This window comes from Hippocampus guttulatus, chromosome 4 (assembly GCF_054856545.1).
Source record: "Hippocampus guttulatus isolate MCC_2025c chromosome 4, RoL_Hgut_1.0, whole genome shotgun sequence".
NCBI lineage: Eukaryota > Metazoa > Chordata > Actinopteri > Syngnathiformes > Syngnathidae > Hippocampus > Hippocampus guttulatus.
In genome coordinates, this window is record NC_141264.1 from 18,294,128 (window position 1) to 18,321,970 (window position 27,843).

General features: G+C 42.0%; 1 protein-coding gene across 4 annotated transcripts; it reads left to right on the plus strand.

The window, feature by feature from the left end:
* myrf (myelin regulatory factor) lies at positions 1-27,604 on the plus strand. Of its 4 annotated transcripts, none has more exons than XM_086109814.1 (27): positions 1-496; positions 11,808-11,898; positions 12,031-12,315; positions 13,412-13,473; positions 14,562-14,784; positions 15,410-15,510; positions 15,651-15,765; positions 16,417-16,612; positions 16,705-16,781; positions 18,630-18,740; positions 18,818-18,923; positions 19,885-20,085; positions 20,219-20,327; positions 20,465-20,574; positions 20,764-20,924; positions 21,009-21,081; positions 21,167-21,249; positions 21,940-22,008; positions 22,131-22,217; positions 22,379-22,446; positions 22,779-22,859; positions 23,410-23,640; positions 23,762-23,855; positions 23,959-24,021; positions 24,920-25,025; positions 25,125-25,199; positions 25,872-27,604. In XM_086109814.1, the coding sequence occupies exons 1-27, from the start codon at positions 451-453 to the stop codon at positions 25,950-25,952; spliced, it is 3,105 nt and encodes a 1,034-aa protein (XP_085965940.1). In that variant the 5' UTR covers positions 1-450; the 3' UTR covers positions 25,953-27,604. The 4 variants fall into 4 exon arrangements, with proteins under 4 accessions (XP_085965940.1, XP_085965941.1, XP_085965943.1 ...); XM_086109815.1 differs by having other exon boundaries at positions 18,818-18,908; XM_086109816.1 differs by lacking the exon at positions 1-496 and adding an exon at positions 6,853-6,998.
* The last annotated feature ends 239 nt before the right edge of the window (positions 27,605-27,843 follow it).

Consider the following 27,843-nt stretch of genomic DNA (forward strand, 5'->3'; position numbering starts at 1 on the left):
ATCCTGTCCAAGAGGGAGCGGCGGGAGGACGGAAACCAAATTCACTCGCCTTGGATGACTTTTACGCAACTTTTACGCACACCATTTGATCGAATTCATGAACCGACACCCCCCCCCCCTTTCTGTCCCCGCTTTTTCCCCCCACATCGTGAAATGGTTGCGGTGGCGTGTGGGAATTGAAGGAGAGGTTCGCTTCAAAATGATTATCCACAGCACCTGCGGATTTTTTCGGAGAAAGTAGATTCTTTGGCTGCGTTTCCGCACGAGCAGTTGAACAGGGTGAAGAAGACGCTCTTCACGTGCAGTACTGGAGTGAAGTGCAACATTACGTTGCTTCCAGCAATAGACTTTCTGTACTGTGATGCAACTGTGAAAGTTTCCCCCATCCGAATTTCTGTCGTTCGGAGAAGGGGGGACATTTAATGGATTTTTTATGTGGCACCCGCTAGGATGGACGTGGTAGATGAAACTGAAGCTTTACAGAGATTTTTTGAAGGTAAGTCGCCGCGCTCTTGAAAAGTTCGCGTTGTCAATTTCGTGTTGTTGTTTTTTAACCCCAGTTCAACCCAACTTCGACGTAAAAACACGATCAGTCCGCCATTACTAGTTCTACCTGTTTGGATTTGTAATTCTTTGCGACACTCATTCACTTTAATGTGAGCATGTCAGCTATATAGCTATCCTTTTTTTTTAAACCCCAAAACAAAATGCAAGCAAGCTGAAGGGTTAAAGGGTGCAGCAGCAAAAGTGATAGTGATGGGTAGCAGATCAAGTTTACCTCGCGCGGGGTTGGAGGTTAGAACTCAAGTTGAGATGATAAATGGTGCCTTTTGCAAATGGCAACAACAGTTTTGAGACATGGACAATGTCATTTCGGATGGTTAGTGTGGAATAATTGCAATCACAATGTTGTTTAAAAAAGTAATACTTAAATTTGTTAGTGTCGAACTTTTTGTAAATGTTTTCCCCCCCCCCCCATTCTTTGTTGAGCATGGCAGCACTGCATTGATTGATTTTAATTCATCCCAGGATTGACTTTGACTCACTTTCTCATAATAACTGTCACAGAATACATCACAGGCAAGATATTGATGTTTCGTCTGTTTGACAGATTCACAGGACTCCCATGATATACAGCGTGTCTCAGAATTCCCAGCTCACTCATTTGACATCAATGTCAAGTGTCTCTCAGAAGTCAAGTGCACATGTAGACACTCTTGCGGTTTTATGGATAATCATCTGTGCAAATACTGAACACTAAGTTATATCCGCAGCCACCCGGACTGTCAGAGGTTCCGTGCCATTTTGACAGGAATTTAGTGTGTTTACATTCTTGCTTTGGGAGTAAGAGAGATGTTCTCTATCTGGCTTCATGTGAGCCACACTCACTTGCACTAAAATGTCAGCTTGGCCATGAAAAGTAAATAGGTGCTTGTTTTTGATGCTTTGAGCCTGTGTCAGATGTTGCCTTTGAGGGACTGCTAATGATGTGATAAAAGACGGTGAGCTTGCAAGCCCTTGATAACTTTCTCAGGGAATTCAACTGTGTGAATCAAGTATTCATGTAATATAATAATAAAACAATGGGATTCTGTCATTAAAAAAAAAACAACCTGATTCAAAGACATTAAAAAAAGGTCACTTTGTTATTCCTTATTTAGCTCAGTTTCAAGACAAAGACAAACTAATGGTCAGAAAAGTTCATGCTTGGATAATGATGTCATCGCTTTAAACCAAGTTGCCCTGAGTCATCTCTCCGAAGGGTCTGTATTTGCCTTGTATCTTGGGTGACAGTATAGATTACCTTTATGTAATTATACTTTGTACACATTCAGTTTTTATCTACTTTTACGTCTTGGTCAAGCAACACTAGGGGCTCTATTATTCATGCTCAGTGAAAGTCTGGCACGAGCCGTGGTGTAAATTTACGTCAGGGAGGACTAGACCAAGTTTTGGTATTTTTGTAGACCTGTGCAAGCCAGTGCAGTGTGGCACATTTAAGAAAAGGGGCATTTGTGCTGTTGTGAGGGTGGACACAGCCCACTTGATTTGCCACCATTTGTAGTGGCTCCTCACGTCCCCTTTTAAATGGCGAGAGTGAGACACTCTGATAGTCCTTGATGTGGTGGAAGAAGACACGGATTTGCTTGACTCATAACCAGACCTCCTTGTGGGGAATGATGTGAAATTGGCTTGGGAGATCACAAATGTAATGTGAGCGCTTGGAGACTGCCTTCCACCATGATCATACGTGTCCATGTGTGTGTGACCCCGACCCTCGCCGTCCTCCACACCTGATGAAGATGATAATAATAATGATAAGAAGAAGTAGTAGAAAAAATAGTAGCCGTGTGTTACATGAGTTCTTTTCTGCAATGATTCAGAGGGTTCAATGCATGCTGTTGTCATATTTCCGAATGAAACACGGTGATAGCCACCACATGTCCGCGAAGCTCAGAATCTGTTTGACTGCACTTCCGAACTCACCAAAATCGCATTACACTACCTGTGCTAATAGTTAAAAGTGGTCCCGGTAGGCCGAAACGTTATTTACTTGCAGCCACCAAATTGTCAAATGCATCAGGTGCATGTCAAAGGAAACGCACAAAAATGAACCAAATTCACAAGCAAGAGCACTGAGGCTTGCAAAAGCCTACAAAAGGTTACACCAATTTTTACGGTCAGAGCACAGTTATGCTGACGATGAATATAGCGCCCTCAAATGTAGGACCAAGACGGTTCAAATCATATACCTTTTGTACACAAAAATCGACTCAATGTTGGCTTTGAGTCTTACCATCGGGAATTTCGGGGAAACATGTTAATTTTCCCAAACGGCCGGTGTATCATCGGGCCGATCCTGGGCATTATGGCTGACCGACTCTCTGCCCTTTAGATGACCGTAAATTTCCCCATTGCGGGACAAATAAAGGATATCTTAATCTTAATCTTAATAATTTTTCTGCATGTGAACATATTACATGTTATCATGTAGTGTAACAAATGCTGCAAAAAAGTTCTGAAAGATAGCATTTGACTTGAGATTTTAGAGGATTTTACAGTTCTTTTTTTTTTTGCTGCCATTATCCAACAGTACATGCACCCATCACCGTGATGGATCTCACTCGTGAGCTATGTTTTAATAGGATTACCAAAATATGTATACATCACACTAATGCACAGCTCGCATTCCTGGCATAGCCCCGGCCGGTGGTTGTTAAAACACAATGAGGTGAGACTGGTGTGTTTCTCCTCAGCAGACTCCATTAGAGTAACAGTGAGCAGACAGGGTGAGGAGGTGAGACAGAGCAGACTCACAGTGCTGAGAGAATCGCCCGTTGGGAGAAAGCCAACCGAATCTCCACTGCCCTTCCCCACCCCACCGCCACCACCACCATAACTTGACCTTCTCATCTCTGACTCACTTAGACAATAAACAGTTGCACACGCACACGCAAAGTTTAGTGACATTTATTGCTGCTGTGTTGATTCATCTCAAGTAACCATCCCTTCAAAGTCAACTGAAGTATTGATTGAAATATATATTATCGTCTTTTGGGTTTTGTGTCAGGTGTCATGGACGTTTCCAGCAGTTACTCACAATGCTTTGAGATAAAACACACGCGGTGTTTTAAAAGCTTCAATGTGCACAAAATGTGAAGCACAATTAAATTAAAGCCACTTGACACTCCAGTACTGCATGGGTTAAATGGAGTAGACACTTAACAATTTTTTATTTTAACATATCAACCAATTTCGGAAATGTGACAGACCTTCCACCCTGTGAGGGCAAAAATGCTTACTTACTAGAAACCAGATGTCTGTCGAAAGAAGGAGCATGGTTCCACAAGGCATACAAGCTACAAAAAAAAAATCCAAAGAAGAAAAAAATAGTCCTCTGTCTACTACTACCAGTAGTTGTAGTAGTAGTAGTAGTAGCTACTGTTATTAGCTAGCAGTTAAGCTAACTGTTAGCTTAACTGCTAGCTAATAATTTGCAGTTGCAAAAACATCTTGTCCTTTTTCATGTGGTGAATAACTTTAAATACATGTTCTGCAAAAAGTCAACACAATCAGTTGCTCCTTTATTTGTGTCCAGGAACAGCATGAGCTTGAGTTTTCTTCCTAATGAGCTATCAATTCCTCCGAGTCAGGATCTGGGCATCCATGGCTTGACCAAACTCGGTGTTGATCGCACACATCAGGACTTGCGATTAGAAATTTTGAACAGGTTAAGATCATTAGCCACGACTGTTTTTTACAGATCGGGGTGCAGAAAAAAATTATGAATAACATATACCACACCATTGCTGAAATTCACTTTTGATTTTCAGCATGCATTTAGGTTAATGGTTTGAAACTCGCGTGTTGCTTCTTGCGCTGTAAAGTCGTAATCCACTTTTGTTGTTTGACTGAATAAGATTACGGGCCCATGTCTTTGCTGCCATCATTAGATGAATCTGCCGATTTGCACATAACAGTGATTTTTCAAGGCAATTGAAAATATTTTCTGAAAGCTGAGGTTTTTGTCCATACGTATCCTTTGTTCTGCTCAAGATCTATTGAGTCCATACATCATCCTGTTGAGGGTCACAGGGAGCTCAAGATGACCTCGGGCGGAACATGAAATACTGGTCGCAGCTAATCCATATGATCCAGTATTTCAGGCATTTCGGCCACACTTTTCAAAGGGTTCTGAAATCCGTAAAATGGGAGATTGTACCAAATTCAATCCAACTGGATGTGTGTATTTTATAAAAACATGCCGAAACATGTTTTTTAAATGAGATATTAAGCACGAGTAGCCGAGGCAAATTACATTACGGATTGGAATTACGATTATGTAGTTGTACAGCAGTAGTTCAGTGGGTACGTTTTGGGACTTCAAATAAATTTTTTAAAAAATGGCTGATGGGACTGGTTCTTTGACATATGCTAGCCTGCTCCCAGAGCAATGTTAAGAGCACCCAGACTACTCAGGGCTGCTACACCTGTGAACAGCGCCATCCCATGTCTTCACTATTTGTGTCAAGTGGTTCTTTTGATAGAGTCAGTGTTTGCTTTTTATTGAGCCAACACACATTTTTGACATTAGGAAAAAAAAAAAGCTCACAGCACACCATCAAACAAGAAGCAGTTCAACAGATCACGGACAGCATCACATCTTACATGTTGACGCATATGTTAGACAGCATGGCGTGAGCACAATCAGCCGCACTTGCATCATGTCCTCATTCATCCGTTAACTCCCCACCCAGAAACATGAATGTGCCAATGGTTGAATGAAATGCTTGGCCGCTGCTAGAGAAAAAAAACCCCACACACATTCACTCAACAACTTTCTTGCGGTGCAGAAAGTGTTTCAGTTGAGGCCAACTGATGGACTAAGTGTCTGAGCAGCACTGACATCTAGGGTGGTGCATACATCACAGCCTTGCTCTTTATTCCTTTGGGGAAAAAAATTGCAGTTCATTACTCATGTCGATGTATCAGAATTCCTATTAAGTTCTCTTGTACTCCCAGCAAGCTAGTGAATCATAGTTCCAGAAGGCCATTTTGGAAATGTTGCTTGAAAGCCGTACACAGCCGCCAGCCTTCTCTGATTTACAGCTTGGAGGGTGATTTACTTTGAGAGGAATGTATTGTTTGAGAGCGGCCGGGCGTGAGGTGCTCACATATGACTTTTCATTGTCATGCCTTACCTTCATCAGTGCCAGCAGTCATTCTCAACCAGAGTGTGTGCGCGTGTTTGTGTGTCCTCAAACGTTTGAGCGTTTGTTAACACAATCACACCTTTGACTTTTCGGTCTTATTGCACTGTAATATTTTTTTAATTATTATATCCTGTGTGTTTTAAATGAATTGTGACCTAAAAATGATTTGGTATTGGATTGGAAGTATGTAAGTCAAGTTTAAAGCTCCACACATTTCAATCTGACTTGTCAATTGAAAGACAATGTTCCTATTTAGTCCATCTGCTGGATCTGTTTGGTTGTGCCCCCACTTGACCCCAATTCAGGTGGATTATATGAGTGGAAGGATTTGGATCCTAATCAAAATGTAATAAGAATTTAGTAACATTACCACCCCTCTACCTTCACTAAAAAAGCTACCTCCTACACAGATCTAAAATGTCTTAAGATTAACACATTATTTACAGAGAATTTAGGGAAAATATAAATATACACCTCATTTGACGTTCGTAAAAGTGGAAAATATTTGCTGGAGCTCCGGTTTTATCCAAATCTACAGCAAAATGTAATGTTTGTTCCTTGGCCCCTGCCTCATTTGTTTACTAGTTCTTGTGTAATCCTGCTCACTAACAGTGATGAAAACAAACTCCTTTGACGAGGTCAAGAGGGGGAAAAAGTAGTTTATAGTGAAGGACTTTGCAATAAAAAATATAAATAAAAGCACCTGTTTGGGAATTTTCTGAATTTGATCTCTTTATGATCTTTTTACCCTAATTTAACTTAACCAAGCATCTCTCTATTAGGTCACCTAATTTTTCTCTCCTTTTGTATATCTCCAGCCATTCGTTCTACTCAACGTCTCATTTCACTTTTTTTTTAAATTTTTTTTTAGCCTTGCTTTCTTTTAAAGCCAGCTGCGTGTCGCGCTCCCAGCCCCATCACTCCTCTAATCTCCTGAGCCAGGTCCACCAGTGGGACCAGTGCTTATGAGTGACGAGGACTGTGTGTGGTAGCCTGGTACAGCCCTTTCTCATGACTGGGGAATAATCCTCATTATAACCCCCTCCAAAGCCATTCACACACGCACACACACACATACACAGCAATATGTTTTGCACATAGACATGCACGCTCAGCCTCACACATACACACTTGTTGAGCTGATCTGTGGCTATTGGGTCTGCAGGAGAAGGTCGTCCAGTGGCATTAGTGAAACATGTGAAAATTAGAGCGGAATTGTTCTTCTCGTCTTCCTTTAAGGGTTTTTCCGTCTCAAGGACATCAACATGCTTTGGCTACGTGCAGGTACTCTGATTGATTTAGTGCTTCCCCACACAATTAGTGGCTTTCTCTTCTCCATCATGTGTATAAAATCCATAGAATCGTTTGGCTTCGGAGCAAACACTTTGTAGTATAGCTCAATTTTCTTTCCTATCACCTTTTTTTGTGTGTAACTGCTGATCCACTGTTTGCGTTCTTCTGCATTGAGAGTTTTGGTCTGTGTTTACCTGCCTTATTTATGCAAATCAATTTGTTATCGTTGAACAAAGTCATATTATTAGACTCGTGGAAGGTGATTAGAATTACACTTGAAACAATACATAATGGCTTCTCTTTGGGACCGTGCCCTTGACTTGATAGTTGACTTTCACAGGTTGGGAACATACCTGTGCATGCTCTACTTGTCCCTGAAAAAAAGTATAAATGGTTATCTTTGGCGAGTTAATGTTGTACCAGGGGGGGAAGGGAATGGTCTGCTGTGTGTCTCATTCTGACAAAGTAACAATCTCTTAAATGGCATGACCCAGAAAGACTTTATTGCTGTTGACAAAGTTTGCAATGACTTCTGTCATGTGGCATCCATGAGAATGTGTGTGTGTGTGTGTGTGGATTGAATAGAAATCGACTTTGTAACGGTGAAAGTCTTAAAGTATAAAAACCCATGTGCACGCATGGCGATTTTTCTTTTGCTGGAACACTATTACAGTATTCTGTAGAACTACGAAAGCAGAACTGTCAAAATTATGGCCCGAGGCCCATTTGTGGCCAGCTGCTTGTTATATATTAGCACACCTCTAATTCTGCTGATAAAATTGGCCCGCATGAAAAGGTTAATCAATATAAGGTAGAGATTTGGACCCTACCACGCAATTGCAGAATTTGATTACGTATTTGTATACCCTTGCATGCGCACTGCTCAGTGTGACAAAAATGCCTTCATTGTACACCCGCATCACTTTGCTGTTTTCCCCTGTACTTATTAGAGAGCGCTTTTTGCACACCGTTTTGAAGCCTCTGCGCCACTTTTTGGCACACTCTCAAAGTGAGCAAATTTCCAAACGGTCGCAGTAAACCAATGCGCATGTCGAGATTATTTCCAAATGCGCCCCAATTTCACTGAAAGACTCAACCTTCCCCTCCCCTGCCCTCAAAAACACACACGGGGTACAGCTGCAGCACAAGCACGCAAAGGGGAATTGGATTGGAGCAGAATGTCTACTTACTTGTGACTCAAATAAATATCTAAATAGAAAAAGAATTGCTCAGGGAGTGGTGGTGGGGGGGGGGGTTGCTGAAGGGGTGCTAGAGAGATTTCTGACAGTGGCTAAACTCTCCCCAAGCTCTGGTGTACCACCATGCATGAAAAGTGGCTTCCCTAGAAACCAAGAAGAATTTTCCAGATGAAGTATTTTTTTGAGGAAACTGTGAAAAAGCAAACGGCAGAAAATGGGGCCAATCGTGCGAAGAAAAGCAACGGTGTCTCCCGGCTATCTGGCAGAGAGAACCAGAGAGGGCAAAATACATCTCCTGCGAAGCAAAGTGGTCCACTCATGCCTCGTGAAGGTTCGCCCGATGCCTTAAACCACCTCTCGATTCAGCTCCCACTGCCCCATCGGGGACCATCTGATTCCGCGATCCCATGCCAAAGAGGATAGGCAGCTCGCAGGCTCGCAAGTGGACGGATGTCCATGGAAGAAGGCACAGAGATAAGAGGTTCACAGCCTCACCAGCCCCACTCTACCATGGGGTTCATGTGCACAAGTACTACACATTGCATGGGATGAAGTGAAATAGGGCAGGTATATGACAGCCAAATCTAGGACATTTATGTGTTGCCCGAACAATAGTGAGGCCCACGTCCCCTTCACTGCTTGGTGCTGACAGGTGCTCCACTGGTTCAAGAGAAACACCTGCAGCAGTCTCGATCTGTGCGAAAATCAAACCTGGACCAGACCGAGGCTATTCAGCCACCTCTATATCGGACGCAAGGAAAGAAGCCCCAAGTAAAATTCAAATTTATACAATCTCTTGGAAATTCTCTTACACAGCTTCAACAGTACTTTGCATATTGTATGAAAAGCGCGGGGGAAATTAAATATATGCCTATGATCTAATCACGCACACTCTTTTTATTTATGTGTATCTTAGATTGTTTGGCTGACAGCCTGGCTTTCATAACACACACACACACACTACTCATTTCTGAAAGAGCAGTCTGTATTGAAGTGAGTCGAACAATGATTTCACTGTTTTTTCTTGGACACAGCTGGACTGAATATGAGTAAACTTGCACCCACCATCACATCTTTGAAACTCCACTGATTGAATGATGGAGATAGAAGCTGTTCCATTCGTGTGTGTCAGACTGAAAATTATGGTTTATTATTTCAAAGCCATTCATGAAGCAGAAGCCCTTTAAAGCAGCGTTTCCACGCCGCGACAACGAGGTGTTTGAAAGTGCGAAGCCGTGTCCCGTTAGAATTTATTCTCTCCTTGCTTTTCCGCCTTGTCTACATAACATGCACACACTCAAGGCAGACAGGAAGGCACTCGAAAGCAGCCATGGTTTCGGATTATGTATTTCCAGGCTGTAGGAATAGCTGAAGGCACGCTTTAGTGGGGGAGGGGCGACTTTACTGTTTTAGACTTGCTTAAAAAAAAAAAAAAAAGAAATACAACTACTACATAGTTCTCTCTTGGTGTGGTTTCAGCAATCGTAATCCAACATGTAGAATGTATTTACAAAAAAAAAAAAATCTCACATTACAGGTTTTTTTGAGTGCCTGTACCTTCACAATGAAGCTCAAATGCGAAGGTCAAAAATCCTCAAAGTTTTGCTTTAGTTGCTGTTTGCGTGTAGTGAGTGAATGATCTGCCTTCCTCTGACTTTAGCCGGAAAAAAAATGTACACAACTGTGGTTTCCAATAGCTAAGTAGATTTAAGTTATGTAACTTATACTGCCTACAAGACATAAGCATGCCCTGTTTGGTGCGGAGAAAGTCAATCAGTGGAGAAGGATACATTTCCTTCAAAGATCTGCTTGTGTTGTTGGAGGAAGGGTTTAATTCAAAATGCTTCGACGGTATTGCAGTAAATGAATAAAATGATGAATGTGAGGCAAAAGCTTCTTTTTTAGAACACAATCCACATCAACTAACGGTTTACCAACTTGTATCATTTCACCTTGCCAATGACGCCATCATTCTCTTGCTTCACAACGTGATGTGTGTGTCGTAGCTTAATAGAAAGCCCCGAAGACATTTTTTAATCGCTTGTTGATCTTGTGCTTGAACTCTGGACCGGAGGCCTTTGACATCACTTAGACAAAAAAGATGGTGTACCGTCATAACGTGTTTCATCTTCTCTTTGCAGTTCTGCTTCACACCTTCTTTCAGTCCATCCTGGGATGTCCAACTTATAACTTGTCCTCCTTGCCCCCGTTCTCTTCACCCTCCATCCATCCAGCCTCCCCTCTCTCCCCGTAGCATTTCGTTATCAGGCCTGCCAGTTTAGATTTACGGCTGTTGTGGGTGGGGTGCACATCTGGATCTTATTTCAGGGGGAACCATCCTGCTTTTCTCCCGCTGCACTGGCACGCATTAAGAGACATTTACCATCTGCTTCAATCCAGTGAACGGAGTGTAAACATGGTAAAGGTTGCAGAAGACCTGACATTGCAATGTGAAGATTGATGTGACACAATAAAATTCGGAGGGACCCTAATCTGGTTAAGGAAATGTGGTCTGGTTTGTACCTTGCACACTTTATGTGGTGGTTTGATCTGACCAGTTGAATTATTACTTTTATGGAGACATTTTTCCCTAATTGAAGAACTGCATTATCAGCGGATAAAAGGTGGTCAATATGCATCTTTGATGACAATAATTCTCAGCAATTTCTCCCAACAGACTGCTTAATCTCTCAAGGAATGTATAACAAAAACAAAAAAAAAATGCACTGTAGGTTGTCTGTCCATGCCGTGTTTAACAGGTCCTTTTTCGCTTTTTTTGACTCCCCCAACACAAACACGCACACATGCACGCACACAGGCAGAACTCTCAGTTAAACTAAATTGCTCTTTGTACAAATACTTTTTGTAAATACAGTATATGAATAAGATATTGCTTTACTTTACTAACAGGTGAACTGTGATTGGTCCTGTCATCAATATACAATATACATCAATAATCATGCCCAACGATGCAAAGTGGAAAATGAACTCACAGGTGTGGTGTTCTGTAGGCGTAAAAAGCAGGATTGAATATTTCACATTCAATAATCGTCTACTGCTCTGAGCTTGAAATACTTCCTGTTTTCACTCTTCTGCTTTAAAATGCATACACTGTCATAGTATATAGTTTTACACCCAAAATAAATGTGAGGCAGAACAAAAGACACTTGTATAAAATGTACCAAAAAAAAAAACGAACCCAGAACCCGCGATGGAGGACGGTTTTCAGTCCATAAAATGGGACACAAGAGTAGTTTTGACACAACAAGATTAACCGTTATTGGAAAGGGCAGGTTCCGACTTCATGTACCAATGTAAACTACGAACATATTTAGAGAGAAAGGAACCACACATTCCGGGTAAGCAAATCAGACACTTCCTCGTACGTGTTTATTCTTTCTGAAATACAGTACAAGGAAAATGCCATCTAATCTGGTTGCGATAAGGAGGAAAAGCTCCAAACTGGTCATTACGACATATAGTGAGATTGTCTTATTCCCGGAGTCCACATGGCAGTGTGTGGAGTTGCTGAAAGATGACTGTTGTTAATTCCCAGATGCTCTCAATCTCCACTCTCTGACCCTCTCCCCTTTTACCCCAGGCCATGATATTACCAGTACTCTGGATACAGCCAACATCGACACCAGTATCCTGGAAGAGTACATCAGCAAGGAGGACGATAGCACTGACATGTCAGTAGGGCCTACACGCCAACCAGGCTACGTCAAAACAACACACACTGCCCATGCGGTTCATGTCGTTACAAAGGAATTTGTTTTCTCTGATAAGGCTAATCCCCTCCTTTTTCCTCTTCGGTCTTCCAGCTGTTTCTCAGAGGTCCACAGCACCCCGGGACCAAATTACTCATCTCCCCAGGCAGGAGTGTCCTCCTCTGGGGGATTGGTGTGCGGCGTGAGCCCTCCAATTCCCCTCCGCCAGGGAGCCCCTCCCCCCGGACCCCCGAACTGTCCCAACGCGTACCCTCCGGGTCCTTCCCTGAGCCTGCGGCACAGCTACCCCTGCCTGGGTCAGCATCAGCAGCACCAACAACACCAGCAGCACCAGCAGCCACACGTCAAACCCGAGCACAGAGGTCACTACGCCCCTGGGTGAGTGCTCTGTAGATCAGGGTTAGCTAAATTTTGTGCTTAAGGGTCCTTTTTTTTCCCAATAGACTGATGGGCCAGGTCATAAATAATTCTTCAAAAAAGAGACTTGATTGCCACTCTTTGTTGATTTTTACTGCCAAACTAAACATAAAACAAAGAGAATTACACCATGTGTGTTTAAAACAACCACATTCTCTACTAGCCTGTTCAATCCATGAGCCTAATGCTAACGCAAAATAGCAAATATTTTGTGGTTCCATTTCCTTCAAAGCAATGGATTGAACACAAATGGTGTAGCAACACATGAAGTCAGAAAATATAACATGACTCACAGTCATAGTCTTCATCCACTGAAAAGAATGACTTATATTAGTACCATACTGATGAGTTGAGAGTAGTCCAATCACTCTGTCTTATACTGACCCAAGTGGCCAACGTGGGCACACCAGAAAGAGCAGCGCAATGTTCATTCAATTGATGCAGCCTGACAAAAACTGTTTCAGCCTTTTCTGTTCTCTTCCATTGTATCATTACTGTAGGTTTTTATACAGTACCATATTATGGAGTGCTATTTTTTCTCATGAATATACACATTTCTACTTTTTTTTTTTGAGCAGAAGGCTGGAATGAATTAATGGCATCCAATAAACTATTTTTTAGTCAATTAACCGATAATTTAGAAAACAGATTAAATAAATATGACAGGACATACAAATGTTCTGTAAACCAGATGAAAGAATGGAGTGGGCCTTATGTGAGCCACAGTTCGTACTTTGCCCCCCCCCCCCCCCCCCCCCCCCCCCGCCTCTCCCGCTGTGGATGGATGGAGGCAAGAAGAAGACGCTTGTCTTGATGAGAAAGTCAAAGATTTGTTTTTGTTTTTTGTGTGTGTGTGTGTATGTGAAACCAGATGCACACTTTGCTAATATTGTCCATTGATTTCATTCAGAAAGTTGCAATAACTGCCTCAAAGTAAAATTAAACAAAGGAACCCACAATGTACGTAAAATAAATTATTCTGAAGGACCGCTTAAAAATGGAGATAATCTTTTTTTAGGGGGGATTAATCGTTTCATTCACCATCTGTTTATTTTAGAAGTCTTCCCGAGTCTCCACCAGACTCAAGCTCAGAGCCGTACTCACCTCAACAGGTGAATGGTGAGTAACTACTGTATGCTGAACACACTATGAATTTGTTGCTAGTTGGTACGAGATTGTAGTACCGTGCATACAGGGACAAAAACTGTCAGAAAATGAACGAATAACAGTGTGTTCGCTTTCCTCCTAAATGAAGTGAAACATTTTCCGAAGGCATGCGGCAATCGCATCAAACAAACAGAAAAGTGCAGGAAATGTTTTTCCGTCTGCCCCTCTGCCGCTCACTAAAAGAGAGGACAGCAGTGAGATGCATCTGGGTCACAATTAAATCAATAGAATGTTACTCATCACTTTCTGCCATTCCAACAAGTTTAAAGACAAGAAGAAAATGAATCAATTAGCAACGTCCAAGTCAATATTTCAATACAATGAAAGTCTGTTACTGGTTAATCCACAAAACTCAATCCAAAAGCGATTTTCTGAATGTAAGATTTACTGCTTTAATTTCAGGTGCTTAGAATGGTCCGAGAATCAATTGTTTTAAGATGTATAGAGACTAAATCTGAGTCCGTCACTGTGTACTAATTTGCCAGCCACAAACCTGCATTGTTCTTCAATATTTGTTCAAAGGTGTGAAGTAGTGTTATCAGAATCACTGACCCAGTGCAAGCAATGCAACATACACTCAGTCTTATATGGAGAAAAACATGTACTTTCTCCCAGTCGATGAGAACTAGTAAAGCCAGTTTTGTAAGTCTTGGGGTTGACACTAAAAAGAAAAGAAAAAAAGCATCTGAACACATGTTTTCAATCAGGATTTCTATTTGAGACTTAAGGGCAGCTGGTTAGCACATCTACCTCACACATTCCAAAAACATGCATGGTCGGATCATTGGACACTCTAAATTGTCATTGGGTGCAACTGCAAGTGTGAATATTTGTTTATCCTCTGGGACTGACAATAGCGGATTATCCATATAACAATTTAAAAATAACAAGTGTGATTTTGGAAGTTTGCTGACATTTCAATGACTGCCCTATAAAAGGTTAACAGTGGTTGTGAGAAAGTAGGACACGGTTTTGGTGAATCAAGTTATTTCGAGGAGAAAAGGTCATTTCTTGTCAATGACTGCCACTGTCTCTTTCAGATCCACACATGATTAGGACCATGACACCTGAAAACATGTGTCACATGACTCCGACTCCACCCCTTCCGCCTCACGGCCACTATTCGAGCATGCACCGGGACATGTACTTGAAGCCCGAGCCCATAATATCACAGTATCCCATCGGTCCAGCCACAAGTGCGGGTGGAGACCTGCAGCAGACACAGATGCTTCACCAGCTACTGCAGCATCCGCAGGCACAGGAGTAAGTGATGATGCGCTCTGAGGAAACACTGGGGCATCTTCATGTTCACGGCGTGGCAAGTCGAGTTTACCGTGTGTGGGAATTGGACACAACTCGCAGAACCTTTAAGGGCATTTCAGTGGACTGAAGGCATTTTCTACTGCATGCCTCCTCTCCTTGGTGACAGAAAGTAGACCAGACGAAAGCATGTCTAAGTTGTGGCGCAGGGGGATTTAGTTGAGGGGCAGACTGACAGATTCTGAGCTCCGCGGACGTGTATGGTGGATGAAATCGTTTTCATGCCTAAACATGAAACAGCATGCACTGATCCCCGTGAATGATTGTAGCAATCAATTCAACGAACAAATTACTCTAATTATTATTCTTAATCTATTTTTAAAAGCACCCTGCTGACCGTGCCACAACTACGGGTGGGTTGGGCTTGGGGGGGGGGGGGGGGGTTGTCACACACGGATGCACAATCGGGTCTGGAAGGCGGGCTCCAAGTGCCAATTTCACAGCGGCTAACTTAACATCATCTGCAAGTGGAGATCTGCTTGCAGCTCCTCTTAAATGTACGTTGTGCGTGCCGATTGTTCACATACTGTACAGATGGAATGATTGGATTTCATTTTTGTTTCAACAGAGGAATTCCTGTTCACCAGGCCAAAAAGAGGAAGCATTCTGACTCACCCAACAGCACTCTCAATTCCCAAATCCTCACAGGTATCATCAAACAAGAACCAGGTAGGGAGGCATCTTTCTTTTTTCCCTCACCCACCTCTTCTACCTCACCCACTCTTTCTTTTTCACGAAAAAGACACTTTTTGACATTCTGGCGATGTGTTCTCGCCATAATTCTGATATATCGTATGGATTTCTTTCAGGTTTGATGCAGGATGCAGACAATGGATACATGGATCCAAACTATCAGTGCATCAAGTGGCAACCTCACCAGCAGAACAAGTGGACGGCACTTTACGATGCAAACTGCAAAGAGCTGTGAGTGGAATTTATTTTGGTACATCTTTATTTGGGTGGGGGGGGACTCAGAACGGAGCCAAAAATGGAAAGGAGTATAATTGTTTGAAAAGATAATTCAACCACAGAATTGGCAATGTTGAGCCACAGAGGTCTATAAATTCCTCAGAGGTGAGCCGTGTGGGGGAGTGCTCCAGCGCAGGGTTTCGATTAAGAAAGACATCGTGAGGCGGGAGGAGGAAAGCGAAGGAAGAAATTAGCGCACACGTACACTGACACACGAGTGCTTTTGCAATGGTGGAAACAAAGAGTAATGAGTAGAAATGAGCTAATCAGAGCTTTCAGTCGTGGACGTCAGCACATGATGTTGTATGTACGTAAGAAATGTGTGGAACCATTTAAGGTCCAACATCCCAGTTTGTTTTTGTTTGGATTTTGAATAGGGCAGAACGATTTTGAAAAATAGTCTAGGTTGGCGACCAGACCAGGGTGGAGTCCACCTTTCACTCAAAGTCAGGTGGGACCTTAGCAAGGATACGCAGCATAGTAAATGAATGACTTGATGCTGCCCTGACTGGAAATGAATGAATATCTCCACCGTTAATGAAAATGTCCAATCTCTATGATCCATCGTTTTTTTCACACTTCCCTCCTATGTCACCATGTCTTTAGTCCGATGCCAACCTACCGAGTCGATGCCGACAAAGGCTTCAACTTCTCCTTGTCCGACGATGCTTTTGTGTGCCAGAAGAAGAACCACTTCCAGGTGACCGTGTATGTGGGGATGCTGGGAGATCCCAAGTACGTCAAGACAAGCGAAGGTCTTCAGCCCATCGACTGTTTCTATCTCAAACTGAACGGAGTGAAAGTGAGGGCCTGTAGTGATGGATGCCATCCCGTCAAACGGGGCCTCAACGCATATTTATTTAGGGTGTTGTTTTTCTTTCTCTGGATTGCAAGGTCGAGGCCATGAACCAATCCATCAGCGTGGAGCAGTCGCAGTCAGATCGAAGCAAGAGGCCTTTCAAGCCAGTTTTGTAAGTCTTGGGGTTGACACTAAAAAGAAAAAAAAAAAGCATCTGAACACATGTTTTCAATCAGGATTTCTATTTGAGACTTAAGGGCAGCTGGTTAGCACATCTACCTCACACATTCCAAAAACATGCATGGTCGGATCATTGGACACTCTAAATTGTCATTGGGTGCAACTGCAAGTGTGAATATTTGTTTATCCTCTGGAGCAGCGGTCCCCAACCTTTTTTGCCCCACGGGCCAGTTTAATGTCAGACAATATTTTCGAAAACTGTGGTATTTTTGAAACATAATAAAAAACATCATGACATCATGAATCATGACATGAGGAACGTCCTATCTGGCCGCTACACTCTCTGGTCACTATGGTAACGTTTACACGTGCCTTCGAAATAAGATACACCGCTAATACAAAGTGCATGAAAAATACGACTCACCATCGCCGCATATTACGCAAAGTGGGCTTGGTGCGTGGGAATCTCCCGTTGAGATAAATCCGTGTTTTAAGGAGGACTCCTGCTACTGTCTATTAAACGTAGCCGCCTTTTTCTTGAAAGTCGTAGGCCCCTCTTCTGTCTCCTGGCTGGGCCATTACTCCTTCCCAAAGACGTTTGTTTTTTTACTCATTTTACTAGCCCCTGGATTTCATTTTAGCGGTAACCTATCACATGACCGAGAAGCGACGCCTTCACCTGCGTCAAGAGTGACATCTGTAGACCGATATAACAGAGAATCCGGTAATTTTTCAAAATAAAACATCTTTCAGACTTGGAAATAAATAAAATGGAAGTAATGTAAGTTCTTTATTCTTTCTGTGCGGCCCGGCACCAAATGACCCGCGGACCGGTACCTGTCCGCAGCCCGGGGGTTGGGGACCATTGCTATATAGCTTCAGAAGACCTGCGGTATAAACAATGTATGGATAAATGTTAGATTTAAAACTGATATGATTTGACAAAGATAGGATTTTTTCTTCATTCTTATGTCATAAAAGAGAGATTTGTATCATTGTGATCGTTTTTACAACTCTGTGCAATCGTAATCGGAACAAACGCGGAAGTAAATATTTCATACCCCAGCTGGTGGCAGAGTAAAGTGACCAGGCCCTGCATAAAAAAAGGCAAGTAAACTACACCCAACTAAAAATGTTTTGAATTGCCTGTATTAATATCCATTCTTCCATTTTCGAATCCGCTTATCTTCACGATGCTCGTCGCGTGCTGAAGCCTATCCCAGTAGTCTTTGGGCAGTAGGTGGGGTACACCCTCAACTCGTTGCCAGCCAACCATAGGCCGATATTAATAGTTAAATACAGCATGAACTACACTATGATCCCAAAACATTTAATCATTTCAAATTCATTTTACAATATTATCCTTAAAACCCCAGTAAATCATTTCAGATGTTTTTTTTAATGCACCAAATGTGTCTGCATGCTGTCTTCGCAACCTGTAAAAATCCCAATTGTCAATCGAAAATGAGGCCTCCGTCATTTGTCACCTTTGCACTTTTTAAGCGCCGCTCAGCAGAACAAAAACATCCGCATTTGTTGAAGACAATACAACATAAATACAAACATGTTTGTTGGGTTGTATCTCTTATCTTCCTATTAGTGGGGTTTTGGCACCATCCTGTGGCATCTTAGGGCATCTCTAAAATAGCGTAAAAAAACAAAAATAGGTGAATAGCGAAATGCGGGTCACTGTTTTCCTATCATATAAAATCCCGGGCTGCTCGATCAAAAACTGTAGCTCCAAAACTACTCACAAACATCTCCTCACTTCGCTTCCTTGGTGAAGCGACTAACGCTCTTGATTATGTCAGATGCCTTCATGACTTTTCTCTCCCCAAAGGGTGACCTTGCCCCCAGAGCAGGTCACAAAAGTGACGGTGGGCCGGCTCCACTTCAGTGAGACCACAGCAAACAATATGAGGAAGAAAGGCAAACCAAATCCTGACCAGAGGTGTGTGTCGCGCTTCTGTTTCATGACATCCAGAGCTCCACGAGACCTAAGCGGTGCTGCTTATATGGTCCTTGCAGGTACTTCATGCTGGTAGTGGCTCTGCATGCTCAGTCCCACAGTCAGACCTACACTGTGGCTGCTCATGTGTCTGAGAGGATCATCGTCAGGGTAACGTCCAGCCATGTCTGTCTGCCTCCTACAGCAATCTTATCATCTGTGAATGGGACTTATCATTTCCTCCGCTTGCCATTCTTGAATAGTTTCTTTCCTTTTTTTTCCCCCCTCTCCTTTGCGTGGGTGAGATACCATATCTGTAATGTCATTGTAAAATGCAATTTATTGTTGGAAAAAAAAAACCTAAAGAAAGTTCATCCAATGTGCATTTAGTTTTATGCTCTTGTGATGTAATGCTACATGGACAAAAATATTCAGACAGCAGTGATTTCCAAAAATCTGTGCCGTGTTACAGGAGTGTGGGGAAAGGATCCAACTTTACTAAGTTGGTCTGAAAACATTTAATAGCTATTATGAATCATCTGTCTATACCAGGGATGTATACACACACAAAAATGCTCGGTTGCTTCCCTAACCCACTTGCGGTTTTGGATACTTTTAGCCAAGGTTGGGTTAATTATTTTGAGCCAGCAGATTGGGTTGAAGACTGGATTTGGGCAGGCATGGAAAACTGGTGGGGTATGCCATGAGGGGCATCTGCTGTAAAAACTGTGTCAAACATGTCATGCGAGTGACTTGCTGTGGTGACCCATGACAGGGGAAAGATGCTTTTTCTTCTTCATAGAAAATGGTAGTAAAATTAGTATTGTATTTAACCAAAGCTGTACTGATAACCTAGTAACCCTTGGTAGCTTTAACGCTGTAGTATGGGTAGATTTTACCCCTTGTTGGATCACAATGTTCACTCAATGTGCTGGATCAACCCCTCAAAACAGTGGGTAAAAATAGGTGTCCCTCATGTCGGTGTTTCACCCAATTTGGTTTACTTTCAAATCAGCATTTCTTTTTCAAGAATTCACTGAAACGTGTCCCAATACTTTTTGTCCATTGCATTTATTTGGCCCGTTTGAGCCCGTTGCTTAAAACAACAAGAGCTTCTTTGCACCTCTCCCACATCTGTCGGTCACAGGCATCCAACCCAGGCCAGTTTGAAAGTGACTCGGATGTGCTATGGCAGCGAGGCCAAGTACCCGACTCGGTCTACCATCACGGGAGAGTCGGCATCAACACCGACCGTCCCGACGAGGCCCTTGTTGTCCACGGTAATGTCAAGGTCATGGGGTCCCTTGTGCATCCGTCGGACATCCGGGCCAAAGAGAATGTTCAAGAGGTCAGGATGTTTGCGTGTGCGCGCTTTCTTTGCGATTCCTTCCGTGTCATCATGAGTCACGCCTGCCTTGATCCACTCATCTGTGTTTTCATCCCATCTGCATCTGCTTGGTTGTTGTTCCGTGTGCGTGTAGGTGGACACCACAGACAATTTGAAACGGATTTCTCAGATGAGGCTGGTCCATTATCAATACAAGCCAGAGTTTGCTGCCACCGTCGGCATAGAGAACACTGCAGAGACCGGTAACAAACATCGTAACTCATCTCATTTCATCACTTTCTGTGCTTCACGTTGACGATCCTAATAAGTGCATTTGTGCTTCACGGGTGTTGGATGTGTATCTTTTGCTTTGATACTATACCAATATGTTCTCCTCCAGGAGTGATTGCTCAAGAGGTCCAACAAATATTGCCTGAAGCTGTCAAGGAGGGGGGCGATGTCGTGTGCGCCAATGGGGAAACCATTCCAAACCTTTTAGTTGTCAACAAGGTAACAACAACATCGGCTTATTGGTTTTTACCTCCAGTATTTTTTTTTATAAATCTAATTGTCTTAAAAATACAAGTGCGTTCATTGAAGCAGATGTCCTCGGGCAAGTTACTGAACCCTCATGTACCCGAGGAATCCATTTCTGCATGATGCTGACAGAGCTCTCTTTCACATTTCTGTCCTGCAAAGGAGCGCATCTTCATGGAAAACGTGGGAGCCGTGAAGGAGCTGTGCAAGCTGACGGACAACCTTGAGACCCGAATAGATGAACTGGAGCGCTGGAGCCGCAAACTGGCCAAGCTGCGACGCCTGGACAGCATGAAGAGCACCGTGAGTGGAGGCACGGTCAGGTGAGAATGCGATGATGCGCGCAGGAGCACGCCCTTCTTTTTAAGGACGTAACAACGTATCATGTGTTGTCATTTTATTTGCAGCCAATCAGGAAGCTACTTTAGCAGGACAGGAAGTGGACCCCTGAAGAAGAAGACGGTCAAACCTGGGAGCAAGGTCTGCTGGGATACAAACACGATATAGTATTAGCAACAAGATGTTTGTATTTGATCCGATTTTTTTTTTTTTATGATGTATACAGAGTCCAATTCCAGATCAAGGCTGTATCAGTCATAAGTTCATGCAGGGGAGCATCCTGGCCCTCGTCATTGTCATGGCCTTCAGGTTGGACTAAGACAATGTTTCCATATTCATGTTTTGTATGTATCACGGTGGGGCGGCCAGGTGTGCCAGTGGTGAGCGTGTCGCCCTCACAGTGCAGAGGTACGGGGTTCGATTCCAGCTCCGGCCTTCCTGTGTGGAGTTTGCATGTTCTCCCCGTGCCTGCGTGGCTTTTCTCCGGGTACTCCGGTTTCCTCCTACATTCCAAAAACATGCATGGCAGGTTGATTGATGACTCCAAATTGTCCCTAGGTGTGAGTGTGAGTGCGGATGGTTGTTTGTCTCTGTGTGCCCTGCGATTGGCTGGCATCCGGTTCAGGGTGTCCCCCGCTTACTGCCCGAAGGCAGCTGGGATAGGCTTCGGCATGCCCCATGCCCCTTGTGAGGATAAAGCGGATCAGAAAATGGATGGATGTATTGCGGCTTTTGAAAAATTGATCTCTCTTGGCAGGAAGAGCTAAAGTGTGCCTACTTTCTACCAAAAAGGCACTTTTTGTATGCTTATGTTTTTCTTTTAACATTGCTTTGTACAATGTGCCCGTGGAATGTAACAGCACTTATTGCTTTGGTGTGCACATTACAGCCTTTGAATGAATTTTTTCACGAACCTGAAAAACAGACATGAAAAAATACGATCACTCATGATAGCAAAAAGAAAAAATATTTATTCACATTGATTTCTCTCACCCTCAGCGTCATATCCATGTCCATCCTTTATGTCCTGACTCTTCATCATAGAGGAGATGTCGCAGACAAAGACGGGTATGTCATTTGTTTCAGAAGCATACCATACCAGTGAAGATGTACTTTTCCCATACCTTCTTTCATCTTTAATTTTTTTCTTTAATCTGTCTCTCTTTGTGGTCCGTTGCCTTCTGCTGTAGCTTTATTTCCTACCCTTGTGCTCTCTACATCTCTTGGATGCCCACCTTGACCGCCACTGTCACTTTCTGTCCACCTGCATGTTCATGGTACGAGATATGCATCCCTTTCCTGCTAAGCTTTTGACTTCCTGATCCTATCTTTCAATCTGATCTGCATGATCAGTCCAATCCTGTCTAAAAGGAAATTTCCATCATGAACCCAACTGTGTTTTAATGTGTGCTACATGTATACAATGTGATTGGTGCAGGTCAAAAGCTGCATTGGGATCCTCACGCAAGAGTCTATTTGTTCCGCTTTCCACACCGCCCGCACCAGGTAAAACGAATTCTTGGAAGTTTCAGAAAAGTCACGTGCCGCTGGTGAGCATATCCGCTTCACAGTTCAGCGGTTAGGGTTTTCATTTCGTGTCGAATTTGCATGGTCTTTCCATGTTTGCATTTTCTGGGTCGCCCACATTCCAAAAACATGCATGGAAGCTTCATTGAAGACTCTAAATTGTCCATTAGTAGGGATGTCATGATGAATGGTTGTTTATCTATATACAGCGCAGCTGTGACCCTAATAAGGATAAACCATATAGGAGATGGGTACATAACAGTGCTTTGGAGTTACTTTCCCTTCACTTACATGTGAACAATTTACTTCAGCGACAGCTTGCTGTTCAACCACAGCCCTGAGCAACCAATCATCTACCATTCTGACGTTAACTAACAACCAATCTGCCACAGGTAAGTCCTGTAAACTACTCTCCAGAAATTCCACCAACACTATGATAAACACTCACTGATCACATAATTATGTACGCCGATACCTAAATGAGATTAAATCCCACCACTCCCCCCCCCCCAAAAAAATTGCCTTAGTAGAGCTCGTTTGAAAGTCACACATCATTTTACAAATACTGTATACCTATTATTGTGTTCTTAATTCAACGTTTTGACAATTGTTGTTGTGTTCTTTAATTGTGCTTATTATTTTGAAGAATATATTAGTTATTGTGGTTATAGGTTGCAGTTTGAACTGCGCCATACAATTAAGTTAATTGCTGTAACCAAACATGAGTGAGACAAATTATGGGTGTGATTCAAGCTGGATGGAACACTACAACCATAATAATTATTACATAATTACAGCTCTCTGACAGTGACAATCATAAGTCTAGTGAGTATGTTTGTGTTTCATAACAGTGCAGAGTTAATAGATAATATTTTACTTCTAAAACTAATGATTTGTTATTGCAAAAATTAAGATGAACAAGTCATGATCTGTGTTCTGTAGCTCCAGACAACTTGGTTCCCACACCAGGCGCCATTAATAAGAAGGCCAAGTCTAGAATAATGGACAAGGACGGACGCAACAGAAACCGGCTGAGTCACACGTCCGCTCCGCTCTACCTGTCCAAGTCCAAAAGGCCTGCATCGACAGACCTGGACGGAGTGGGAGCCGCCAATCGTCTCCCCGGTGGACAGCAGCCAACGCCCCGCAGACAGCGCAGTGTATATTTAAAGGGTAAATTCATAATTCATGAACATGTCTGTATTCACAAGCGTACCACACAAACAGTGAAGCAACATGTGTGTCTGTAATTACCTACATACGATACATCGCAACACTGCGCTTATTTTCCCAGAAGGAAGATCAACTCCATCTCTGACTGGTCTGCATATAGTGGAGACGGAGCAGGAAATTACAACACAATCTTGTAAAACCCCCAACAGTTGCAGGTGTGTATTATCATCTTTTTTTTTAACCAGAAGTTACGTTTTTTATTTCCTTAGGTGTTTCCTTTGAATGCAAACCTCAAGCTATTTTTTCCTGTTTCTGTAGTTACACAATATCCCTCCATGGAAACCCAAATTCTTCATTATCACAACTTACTTTGCACATGATGTGAGTATTTGAATACATCACAATGCTTACATGGCTACAAAAATGTCTTTCCTGAAAGAAATTGCATTTATTTGGACTTCTTTAATTACCAGCATAATTAGTAACCCACATCAATTGCTAGTACCTACAGCAGAAAAAAATACTTGGTTCTTCAAATTCGACCATCATGACCAACATTAAAATGCAGTAGCGTAGTAGGCCTAAGTGTTCATCGAAAACGAGACGGAGGTTTTATTAAAAAAAATAAAAAATAACTAAAGAGAAAAATCATTTAATATTATTGTAAGCTTCAACGCAGAGCACTTATAAAATAAGGACATTAAAAATAAAACTGTGCTTGAATAATGACTAATAATGAAAATGTATCATACAAAACATTTACTCAAAATGTCAAAATTAAGATTCAAATGAAACGATTATTAAAGACCAAATGAAAATGTATTGTTAAAGTTAAATACAACTGAATTGTACCAGAGCAGTGATTCCGTCGCAAATCACTAGAGGGCTACATCGTAGCACGAGTGGTACGAACTTGCGCGTACGAGAACCACTGACATACACGAACTCACACTGTAACTGTGTGGCTCTCTTTATTGGCTGCAGTATGAAAACAGGGAAGCCGGTGTTGCTAAAACGGAGTCGGCCATCAGCTGCCGCAAACTGAAAGGAGATCTTTGTAAAGATGCTAACAAAGAAACGATATTATGTTAACTAGCACGCATGGCAACAATGGGGCATTCATTTTCAAGTAGCAATAGTGAACACAAACGACATGAACGAAGGAGAAATAACAATATATTCAAAATACATTGATAAGTTGAAGAAATAATGACAAACTTCGACCACATACATAGTATGCATGTACAGGGATATCTTCAAGCCATTTGATTGATTTCAGGTCCACAAACAGCGTGTGGGTCCAGCAATGTCAAGCCACCAAAGGACGTCTATGTCCAAATCACACTGAGACCGAGCTGTACAGTGGACAAAGAACATCCACATGGGTAAAACATGTTGCTTTTGATCATGAATTCAAAACGGACATTAGTTCAAGTCAAGTTTCCTTCTGGTTGGTTGGTTGATTGTTAACGTTCCTCTTCAAGGGCACCCATCACTTGTGGTCACTGCCTCTACTGTCCTTCCAGGACATCGCTTATCACTTTCGCGTCTCCTCGTCTGTGAGTATGCTTTATTATTAGAGTGATCCCTCGCTACTTGGCGGTTCACTTATCGCGGTTTCAGTGCATCGTGGATTTTTCAAAGATATTCAGAAAAATAAATAAATAAAGAAAATAGCGAAAATGCTGCAAAAGGTCTGCAAGAGGAAACGAAAGTCAGCAAATTTCATAACTTTGCTGCTGTGAATTGGGAATTTCTCCATTGCGAGACGAATAAAGGATTTCTTATCTTATGTTATCTTAAAAAAAAACAACAGTGAGTCACATAGAGCAAAATATACAGAACTACGTTTATGTTTACTGTATTTTGTTATTTATACGCTAACCTAACCTAACTTATACATCATAAACATTTACTTCTACATGCATGTATACCATTAAATGTGGCCTTATAAATATATTATAATATATACTCATATACATGTACATATACCTGTATGGGGGTACCTACTTCGCGCATTTTCCTCTTTCGCAGGGGGTGGGGGGGGGGGGGGGGGTCCTGGTCCCCATTAACGGCAATAAGCGAGGGATCACTGTATTATTATAATTATTTATTATTATTATTTATATCATTTTTTATTGTTGTTATTATTATTCTTATGATTATGATTAAGTGGCATTTAAGAGCAAATTAAATGCCTTTTTTGTCATTTCTGTATTTTTTTTACACAGGATGGAATGAGTTGTGCCACTGAGAGAGAAAGGTCCTCCTTTTCTGATTACCACTTTGTCATTGAAAACAGCTGCGTGTGAGTTGTGGGAAAGACCCCTGCCCACCTCCTTCGTGCCTTATAGCGAGCCACATGCACCCGTGGGGTTGATGTGTATTTTAATGTGTATTTTGTCTTATTCTTGTACATTATTTTGAAAGGATGTTACGCAAAATTATATATCACTGCACTTGATGTTGTCTGGCTTGTATCGACATCTCTTTGTGCTGTCATCAGCTGTTGTTTGTGTCTCGAAATGTTTGCGATCAACTGACAACTGTGTTGCATCGCAGTTCATGGCCACAGTCAAATGATGCTTGTGAAATGAAATTGCCCATCACAAACACATCGTACTGTACACCAGACTACTCTGGATGACATTGTACTGTTGATTTTATGTACACTGAAACTACCGCCACCTCAAAACATGAATACTTTCCTTCATACACCGGGGAGTTTAATGATTCAGCTATGTCTGGCCGCAAACGGCATTTTACCTCAAATAGTCCACACTGCTACTTCCTTCGCCTCTTTTGGCACAATTTGTGAAAATACTGCACATTCAGAAGAAGAAACGTTACTCTTGATGGAATATTGAAAAGATCGGAATCCTACATAAAACCGCTTATCTTATGTATGCATTGCTGCAAAAAATATGGTTACTCTTGTGTGTTGTGTTGAATGGACCTAACCATGGTAATTTCCTCAGAATTACAAATGATAAGACTGGATGAATAAGTGGTTAGTAACTGGAAGCGCCAGAGAGGATTATAATATAATACTGTATGTCCAACACTGACAATATTTCACAAGAAAACACTGGAATAGCTCACACTGAATTTTGCTTATGCTGGTAAAGCGCAACAAAGTTGCTTTTCCAATCTTTCCCTCAAAAATATAAATTGCCTCATTTTCAGCAGTGATTCTACAACTGCAAGGGAGTTGTCTTTCTCACTCCAGAATTGAATATAACATCACAGTTTGAAACATTTTCCTCACGTTAATAATCTGCACCGTCTTGTAACAATTTTAATATGTGTGATATGTTTTCTGATTTTGAAATAATATTGTCTTGTTCTCAAATGTTGTGCTCTTGTTTTTCAAATTCATTGTCCACACAGCTTTTTGACCAATTCAATATCTTACAGGAAAAACAGCCATCAGAGAAAACAAATGGTTTTTTTTTACCATAACATGAATACTCAGAGCAACTCTTCCGTTACTTATGTATTGTGTAGTACTCTTGCTTATTTATAATGGACCAGCAATAGCATAAAAGAAACCACTGTCGCACTTTTCACACTGTGTATTATACACTGTATATAAATAATGAACTGCTCTCACTTTGTCCATCTGTTTTAGATACTCCAGTAGAAATACATTGTATGTAACTGTGTGAACGCATTGTGTTTAAACACTGTTGCTCATTTTTATGCTATCGTATAGTTTTTTTTAAATCCATGCTTTTGTTGCAGTCTTTATAGTAGTTCAACTTTTCGCTATTTTCCTAACTGGAATGATGATGAAAAATTAATGTCCGTTTCTACATGTAAAGTCAATATACCATAACAATAACTTGAATACGTTAACATATAACATTTAGCCCAATTGTCATCACTTTTCCACAGGTTTTTATCTAAAGATTATGCTGTAATACTGTAAACGCAAATAAATATATGATTTGTGGCGACAGAAGACTGCTCCTCTTTCTTTGTACCACCAGATGACAGCAAAGGAATTTCAGTCTGGCGTTAGGCGTTCACTTTACCCTGATCGTCATCTAAAAGGTACCGAGAGCGCACTCGATTACGTCACAGACTAGTACAGTACAGTATTCCATCCATCCATCCATTTTCTAATCTGTTTTTATACTCACAAGGGTCGCGGGCGTGCTCGACGCTATCCCAGCGGTTTTCGGACAGTAGGCGGGGTAC